The sequence below is a fragment of the Triticum urartu genome, chromosome 6A (genome assembly GCF_056163025.1).
Source record: "Triticum urartu cultivar PI428250 chromosome 6A, HENAU_Tu73, whole genome shotgun sequence".
Classification (NCBI taxonomy): domain Eukaryota; kingdom Viridiplantae; phylum Streptophyta; class Magnoliopsida; order Poales; family Poaceae; genus Triticum; species Triticum urartu.
Window position 1 is genome coordinate 419,540,786 of NC_141878.1, and position 9,343 is coordinate 419,550,128.

General features: G+C 45.4%; 1 protein-coding gene across 1 annotated transcript; it reads right to left on the reverse strand.

Moving 5' to 3' along the window:
• Positions 1 to 42: 42 nt before the first annotated feature.
• Positions 43 to 8,704, reverse strand: LOC125513789 (uncharacterized). The gene is made up of 10 exons (XM_087528177.1): positions 8,463 to 8,704; positions 4,325 to 4,434; positions 4,182 to 4,223; positions 3,301 to 3,468; positions 3,051 to 3,227; positions 1,527 to 1,704; positions 1,315 to 1,428; positions 1,146 to 1,208; positions 690 to 806; positions 43 to 418 (listed from the first exon to the last, which is right to left on the reverse strand). The coding sequence occupies exons 4-9, from the start codon at positions 3,379 to 3,381 to the stop codon at positions 712 to 714; spliced, it is 708 nt and encodes a 235-aa protein (XP_087384303.1). The 5' UTR covers positions 3,382 to 3,468; positions 4,182 to 4,223; positions 4,325 to 4,434; positions 8,463 to 8,704; the 3' UTR covers positions 43 to 418; positions 690 to 711.
• Between the last annotated feature and the right edge of the window lie 639 nt (positions 8,705 to 9,343).

Sequence of the window (9,343 nt, forward strand, 5' to 3'; positions counted from 1 at the left end):
TTGTACTCGTTAGTTTTCTTAATTTTCCTACGGTACTCGGTGTTGACCGCAAACCCATGGAACTTTGCATATATCTGGTAGTATTCCTTTGCTGTTTCGAATGACTCAAATCTCTACCCGATGTACGGTGGCTGAGGCACCACGATCTCTGATTGCCCACCATCTTCATCCCCTTGCGCGTCGTCGTCAGTTTCATCGTTCACTTCAGTATGGGCGGCAGTCCCATCTACCTGAGAGTTGCCAGTGCTTGTGTTCAAAGGGGTACTTGCCGGCATTGCTGGAATGATTGCCATTCCCGACTCTGACTCGAAATTGTTTGCGGCATGTTTGTCTGCTGTCTGGTGGAACGCATCTTCCGTGCGCTCAGAGCTCCCCGCAGTAGATGTGTCGGCGCCGCTGTGCATTGTAGTTGTAGGTTCTGTAACAGGGAAAAACAGGTACGAGATTAAGAATTTTGTGTTGGATAACATATGGATCGCAACGGATCACACCATCTTCGAGTGATTTTCCATGACATCTTTTACAGACAACAAGCCGTCAGTCTGTAGATGGTCATTTTTATGGCAGCTGTAGGTGTGCAGACATGGCACCTACTGTTCAACAAACATGGCAACCATTGTTTTGCCTACAAATAACTACAAATAGCAAATGTAGCGCTGTTTTATGTGGTTCAGATCTTTTCCCTCTACCTTGTTGTGCTGTATTTGACCATCATGTGTGGTTTGTTACACCATAATGACGTGATCCACCAGGAATTTGCGAAGCTTGCCAGGAGACGTTTGCCGGATCACCGCCAGCGTAATAACCTGCAATCATAGTAGTGGTTGGTCAAATCGCGGCAAACGCATTTCGTGCTAGCACGGCAACTGCAGTTGTCCTTATGTGGCAAATGCATTTTTGCTTGCATGGCAACTGAAGTTGCATCGGTAGGGCAATCGCAGTTTGTTATTAGATAGCAATTGCAGTTGTCATGAAATGACAACTGCAGCTTTTCCTACATGGCAACTGCAGGTGTGCAGAGATGGCAAATGTTGTTTTTAATACATGGCAACCGTAGAAGACCAGTCATGACAATTTTTGTAGTTGTCAACTATGCTCCTTGTGCTGACTGAGCATCCGCATCTTCACTATGTTTATGGACTCACCTGTGTACGACGTCGATGGCAGGTACATGGGTGCTGCCCGATTCCACGTGCTGCACGAAGGCTCTGCATTTTACACCCGTGAAAACTCGTGAGTCCTTTTGCCATCTTTTTTTCATGTTCATTTTTTATGTCCACAGCATTATGTGCTCTTTTTTCGTTTTTGCATTACCTTGATTAGCCATACTAGCTAGTTGGAGTTGGCTGCCCGTACATTTGTCAGCGTTAGCGCCTTGTGACTGCACTTGCCACGGGGCCCCCCTAAGAGTGTTCTGGTCATAAGAACCTGCAAGACAAATGACAGTGCACGACATAAGTAGAATGTCATGTCCATCGTCGCAAAAATGGCAAATATTTCTCTTCATTTTTTAGCACGCATCGTACCTACGCCTGCATACTGTTCTAGCAGCGGCAGCAACGGCCCTGCAGAGATGAGCTGACTGTACTCTGATGCATCGAAAGGTGGCGGCGTTTCTGGCCTTTGAGAACCCCAATCATCTGCACCATCTTCGTGATTCATTCTTTTTCGTGTCTCGCTTCTGTTCTGATGTGCTCTCAATCCCTGGATGAACAAGAAGGCATCAACAATCCAAATTTTTTTTATCATTGTACTGCTTGCATGTAAAAGTTAACACGTCAGTGCTATCACATTTTCATGCATTGGCAACCAACATATCATGGCTAGTAGGACATGCACATCCACTATCCTTTTCTAAAATCTGGTGCTAGCTATCCGTTTGATTCGATGGCATCAGGCTCTACAATAGGATGGCAAGCAATAAGTTGACATGGTGGCAGTTGACGACAATGACAGATGGCAACTGACGTTATACACCAATGGCAATTAATTTTCACACCCCCCATTATTCCAAATTTATCAATTCTCTCTCCCTTTTTATGGATTCCTGCACATCCATTCATTCACCAACTAGGAGCATCAACCTACTGAGAACTCACGGTTATCTCTAGCGTACTACATGGCAGATCTAGTGTATTCTGCTTGGCAACTGCGAAGTCACACAACGTATGTAGTGTTTTAACCCTGTAGGATGGATCTAGTTACCAACTTCGTCGGTAATTTTGCAATTTTCTGCCCAGGAGGATGAGAAACAGTAGGGAGATCGGGAGATTCACCTGCTTTTAGCTGGTCGTCTCTGGAGGGCGTTGTTGGAGTGGGGTTGGGGGTGGGATGGGGTGGGGGAGATAAGGGGTGTGGTTTGCGGTGGGAGCGCCCTACAGATCCTCCCTGATTGCCATGGCAACCAGAGATGGCCGGCGACGGAGGTCGGGGTTCAACAGGCAGGAGGCGAGGGCGCAGACGAGAAAGGGGACGGATCAGAGGTCGGGAACGGCTGGGTCGTACGGGCAGCGGCTCGTCTGGCCCGGACGAGGCAGTGCGGGCGAGGTTGCCACGCACCGGACGTGCGGGCGCGCTTTTGTGCGCGCGGACGAGGTCGTGCGGGGCGGTTCCCGTCCATGCCACACAATGCGTGCGGGCGGGTTGCCCTCCACGCCACATGTGTGGCAGTTATCGGCTTCCTTCCGAAATAGTATTACAGTTTACCTCACAGGAATCGCCAAATTCAGGCCACCATATATCTTCAGAGCTTTTGCAATTTTCAGTAACGTCCAACCCTCACAGTTGATGCCACATACATCCTTAATGAGATCACCTGCATTGCGCAAGGCTCTAGAATACTTCTTCTCAACAGAATCACACTGAAACAAGGCAGAAGCCGTGGCAACGATTTGCTCACTGACCTGGACACAAAGAAGATTGCTTTATCACTAAAGCAAAGATGCAACTATATTTTCTATAGAAGTTGCACATAACACAAGCTATCATACAGTGCAATACCAAATGACAGGGAGCTATAAAATAAAAAGCATGGTAACTAGTTAACTCACCATATCTGATTCGACATCACAGCCATAATGACTCAGTACATATTGCAGTCCTAGACTCAGCGGGAGACGGTCAGCTTCAGCCAGCTGTGATTTCTCCTCAGGCACCAAACTTCGCATGCAATGCTGTACGCCCCACATTACCTCCATTACAGCTGTATTATACAGGCAGTCTATTTTCTGGAAGAAGTCACAGCAAAAATGATGATGAAAGTAGTTCAAAATATAGATAAACCAGGAACTTAATACTCACCAGTCTCTCTTCAATAATTTTTTTATATTCAGGCTTTCCAACAGCCATTTTCTGATCAGGGAAGCGACAGTTCATGATCATCTTAATAAGCCTTTTGCTGACACCAGTACTTTCATTAATGGCGCTGGACTTGTCCTCAAAAGTTTGAAACTCTTCCAGCAAAACAGCCTGACAAAGATATAAACAAGGATGACCATGTTCAGTGGCAAAAAGAATCGATTAATGAATTATCATGTCATGTCTCTCAATCAGGAGAGGATGCTGATTCAGTAGATATATCTTAACCGTCACGATAGAACCTTCATCAAATACTAGTGTAATTCAGATTATATAAGTTCATAAAGCAAGGTAATGAGATGTAGTTTTGCAACAGACCACAGTGCTGCTCTTCAGTAGTAGCAGCACATCAAGTACTCCCTCCGATCCTCAGTTCCTAAGTATAAGACCTTTTAGAGATTCCACTATGAACTACATACGGATGTATATAGACGCACTTTAGAGCGTAGATTCACTCATTTTGCTCCGTATGTAGTCTGTAGTGGAATCCTAAAAGGTCTTACATTTAGGAACGGAGGGAGTAACTGATTTGTTAGAAGTCCTGTTACACCGATGACATGATACTTAATTTAGCAGAAGTAGTTTTGGACGTGCATGCATTTGCATCAAGGGTACATTTAGAATTATGGATGAAAGTTGTGTTAGCCTCTCAATTATTTAAGAAGTAGTAATGAACAATAATGTTCCTCCCTCAACACAAAATAAATAAATAATGAGGCAATCATGAATGGTGCAAGATAACTAGTAGGATTAATTTGGCGGCGAACAACATAAGAAAATAACAATCAGAAGCAGGGAATCAAACGAAAGAAGTGGGCACTAACACGTTTTGCCTTCCGACTATCACTAAAGTTAACCCATATTTCCTGGAAGAGACAAGGATAAAACAGAAAATTAGGTAATTGACATAGACAACAAGAGAAAGCAAGCACATCCGTAACCAAGGAAGGAAGAACATATAGTACACCTCCACAGCATTTGGTCGGTTAATAAGTAACCCACAAAATGTGAAAATTGCAAAGCCTGAGGGCGTCTAAAACAGAATCAGCATCAGTCCACTATCCCCATGGATGGCAGCTGCAAAAAAGAAGTAAAGCAAACTTAAGCAAGCATGATTATCAAGAAAAGAAGTAAAGAATTCAAATATCAAAAATGATGCCAGCCCTTGCCAAAGGGGCTCTTATACATCGCCTGGGCTACTATGAATACCGAGTTCGACCAACCCCAGTGCAGCACACTAAGATTGGCGGCCCATCGTACCCAAAAAAAGACCTGTTTTACAGGTCATCTTCCACCTTGTGCTTCTGTGGGAGCGGGGCAACCCCGTCCATCATCGCTCCTCTCCTCCTCTCATCCCATGCTTCTGCACATCCGCTGGCTGTGCTCTCCACTCAGATGCTACCGTCGGTACCTCACACCACCCGATCCTCCCCAGATCTCGGCGGTCAGACCTTCACCCTTAGATATCTACTATATCTAAATAGGAACCCCCCCCCCCAGTACCTAAATTCTCTGCGCTCTCGTGCGTCCACGTCACCCCTATTCTTTTCCTCGCATTGTCTGCTCCCTGCCCCGCACCATCCCGCTTGATTTGCTGCGGCAGCGCTTCACAGGCTCCAACTAGCCAGTCCAAGCAGGTTATTGTACGTGGACTGTACATTGGTACCTATACATTAGGTGGGCTGTACTCTTATTGTTTGGTGGGAGACCACGGGAATAGAATCAATAGGCCGTGCTCATCTTCCGCATTGCGTCCTGATCTTCCCATGGCTTGCCTTATCGCTTGCCAATGCTCACCAGCCAGCCACCGCAGCCCATAGAGCGCCCCCCCCCCCCCCCCACCCCAGCTATGTTGTCCCCCGGCCAGCCCCCACCGCAGCAGACACTCTCCCGGCCACCTCCGTCGCAGCCGATGCATTCTCGAGCCCGCCACCGCCACGTCCGACGCTCCCCAACCATAGGTGCACATTAACTCGCTTATTGGTAGACTTTCCTGCTACCACCCTATTGCCGCCGCCCCTTCCGCCTCCACGACGTATGCTCTCCTGGCCGCAAATGCCCATGAAACGGCCGAGGCACCGCAGCATTTATCACCCCTCATAGATCGCCCTCCATTACCCTACAAATGCGGAAAAGCTGCTGGTGCATTTGCGTTTAACAACCAGTTTATGCTGCCATCATCATCATCCAGCACACACACATGCTCGCGTCCTCATCCATGAACCGGCCTCCACTCTAGAAGTTGTACTCTCCCTAATTTTAGCCACACTGATTTTTCCTATCCCTGAGCTTATTTTTATGAATTTCTCAGATTGCAATTCGGATCGAAAGGTGCTCGACGATTTGCTTCATAGGACTGCTGCTGCTCCAATTGATTCCGTTGTTACACAGGTCTTTTGCTAATCGCATTTGTCCAGATTGTTCTTAACTATCACTTTCATCTGCAAAAACATACAATGCTAATATGGAATATTAGGCTTTTAAGTTTCATGGTACTTCCTATTTCTTCTTGTTACAACTTTGCTCATCTGAGAAAAAATCTCAAGAGCCTTGGTTCCCATATTATATTCTGATGTGTGTGTTTATTCTACAATTGATTATATCCATTTCTAATAGGAATAATAGGTTGATGCTAGAGTTTAAACTCTAAAATCTGACAAGGGCAGTGTGATCAGAAAGAACTCACAGGTAAGGTTATTGGCTCCTTTTTCCATGCCATTGAAGAGTGTCATAGAGACTTTCATCGGGTTGTTGCAATTCAGATTAGCAAATCACTTTTACTCTATAGAAAATTGATCTGTTTCTTATCATTTAGGATAGACGTAGTAGAAAAGATATCATCATGTTTCTCCAATATACTATACTGCATGCTCCCTATTTCAGCCACCCGTGATTTTCGTATCCCCAAACTTAGGTTTTTTTAATTTCCCAGAATTTGGTAAAGATCGAAAGGTGCTTGACCATTTGCTTCATAGGTCTCTTGATGCTCGGATTGGCTTCATTGCTTCACACGTCTCTTGCTACTCGCATTGGTACACAGTCTCTACTTGGTCGTTAAATATCAAGGTCAAAATACGGAGAAGGTTAATCATAATGGTATGTACAGATTCTTTTCAAGTATGTGACCCAAGGATTTAATTGTGCGAGATCTTCAATGTCGTCTAATGCTGGGCCATATGATTCATCAAGTGAAATGATCAATCAAATAGATAATCATCTAGACTGTTGCTATATTACGCCAAATGAGGTTGTTGGCGCTTGCTAGAGTATGATCATCATGATAGGGACCCTTCCATATGAGAGTCGATGCTGTACTTACTAGAATGAAGATTAATTCAGTATCTAGGTTCCCCGCAAGTTATTTCATAAAGAAAAGCTTGTCAGTCGACAATGAACAAATGTCACTCTCTACAAAGGTAGACAGTTTCTATTCCTTTAAAAAGTATCTTCTTGAGCGTAATTTCAACCATAATTTCCTATAGAAAAACTGACATGAGCCATGAAATACTTCAAGCCATGTCAAAGCAAGGAACTGATTACCCATCCATCTTCAACAATTAGTATCCAGAGGTTTGCCATCAACCAGAACATAGAAGTTAAAGGCTCTATCTAAACACCTCTGACCAAACTTTTGCTGCAGTTCAATGATCAAAACACTAGAGGAATTGAACAATGTTACACTCGCCTCTTGCCAACCCGCAACTATTGATACCGAGAAAAAACAAAATAGGTAATACCTTTAAAACTCTCTGTATAGATTGATTAGTTCATATCAATCGAACATGAATTCATATCATGTTTTTTGTTCGCAGGTACTCTTTAGCTAAAAGGAGCAATTAATACAAAGAAGCTGAAACCACCAACAGAGAGAGGTACAAACTGATAACACTTACATATTTAACGTTGAATTTCTCAAGAATGCAATATTTACATGCAATAGTGGAAAAGAGGTAGATCTTCCAGCTGGAGAACTTCATCTCAGGTTGTCGGATGGCATAAAGCAACGATGTGACTTTGAACACGTAACAAGGTCGAGAGGATAATCACAATAAATATATAGGTACCATCAGTTCTCTCATCCAATTAAAATTAGCTAAAAGTCTGTTTCTCTCAGCTAACCTGATTACACAAGTACAACCATACTAATAATTTTCATTTTTTTAACAGCATGAAGGACATCATCAAGCAGTGCATGCGAGTACCTGCAAACTACATCTTCTACCTAAAATTAGTTCCCCTAAAAAAACTTAAAATTAGTTATACTATGGCTTAAATCGAGAATAATTGATCAGTAGGGTATCACCTAGTTGTCCAAATGTTCTAACCAAGTAAGGTTGCATCCCATTCGCCAGAATGTTCCAGTTGAGATAAATTTTCCATGGGCGCAGCCGCAGTGGGAGCCCAGGGGTGTGCGCAGTGGCCAGGAACGTACAACCGCCGATGCAGGGGCCGAACGTGTTACTACCAGAAAGGACCAGCGGTGCGCCAGGGAGCAAGTGAAAGAAAGCTGAGGGGAGCATAAAGGGGGTAGCAGATTGAGAGGCGGTGGGCGCAACGTCGAATCTCAACTGCGTGGGAGATGTTCGTGTTCCCCATGTTTCGTGCCGCCGCCAGAACACAAGTAACCCACGCCAACGTACTCGCAAACCGCTGCTCTAGGGGTGTGTTCAGATTCTTTTGGCTTTAATTAAGCAAGTCGGCCCTCACCCGATTAGCAAGCGCTTGCACCAAGGCACTTCGCTGCATCAAGTCAGTTGGTGGTAAACCAAACATGGGTATATTTTTTGCTAAAATTTTGGACTTGGAATGGGCTACGATCCAAACACTAATAACTTACCGAATTTTTTGTCATACTCATGCATCGGTGATACCAAAAAAATTGTATGGCTAGTTGGGGCTCAAGCCAAACATTACCCTAGGACTCCCTCTCCAACCAAGCCTACGAAACCTTACCCCGTGTCCGGATCTGTTGGTTCGGACCCAAAAACGCGCGCCTCACGTCAGGTATGTGCTGCTACAAATCTAGGGTTTCCTTTGCATCCCAATTAGTAGCTACTAAAAGTTTCCCCTGCAGAGTAGGTGCGACTGAGAGGCGAGTAGCTCACCTGGAGCGGGTGGGAATCTCGACGGAAGAGAATGTTGAGGAGGAGCGCGCTCGCGTCGCCGCTTCACCGCCAGAGGAGAGGAGGAGCGCGCCCGCTTCGCCGCCGGAAGAGAGGATGTCGAGGAGGAGCGAGTCCGCATCGCCGGAGGTGAGGATGTCGAGGAGGAGCGAGTCCGCATCGCCGGTCGAGGTTTGCGTCCGTGTGTGGATTTTACTGAGTAGATTAGGTTTAGTAGAGAGGGATCGGTGCTTCTCGAACGTGTGTTTTCTACTCCCTCCCTCCAAACGTTTTTGCCATAGTGTAGTGTCAAAAATATTTTTATATTATGAAACGGAGGAAATATTTTTTTTTGAACCTATACACGCAGCCATTTTCTTTTTTTTTCAGCCATTTTCTTTTTGACCGTATAAACCGGCAGGAATTCTGCCCTTTTTTTTCAATTAAGACAGTAAAAACTTGGAGATGTTGGTTGGGCCGCGTTACTCTCAGCCGTGCGGTCTGGCGGCTACGATGGTGTGGAGCTGCGGTGGTGGCAGTGTGAGACCTCATGGACGGTGCTTGCCAACTCTTTCGTGGTATGGAGATGTACAATCCTCGGATGAAAAATCTTGCTTAGCTTTGGCCGGGCCGGCGGCGATGGCGCACATGTTTCTCGAAGTGTCACACCCCTCCTTGAAGGCGTCACCGAGGTGGATTCGACATTCTTCTCGCCATGTTTGAGTTCATGGTTGTTTCCGGACGAAAGCCTAAATTTGATTGGATCGGCATGATGCCGGTGTCCTCAATGTCACTCCTCTGTTGAGAGCATTGTGTTTGGAGGCACGACTGGGTTCCTCGTTGCTCTCCTCCTGTGTTCGTCGTGGTCCTTTCTTGATCTTGGC

Excerpts from the sequence above, each read along its gene's own strand:
- LOC125513789 (XM_087528177.1), bottom strand. The coding sequence starts at position 3,381 with ATGATCATGAACTGTCGCTTCCCTGATCAGAAAATGGCTGTTGGAAAG. Across the intron at positions 1,429-1,526 it reads AGAACAGTATGCAGGCGTAG|GTTCTTATGACCAGAACACT; the intron begins GTACGATGCGTG and ends TTTGTCTTGCAG. Across the intron at positions 807-1,145 it reads GCCATCGACGTCGTACACAG|GTTATTACGCTGGCGGTGAT; the intron begins GTGAGTCCATAA and ends CTATGATTGCAG.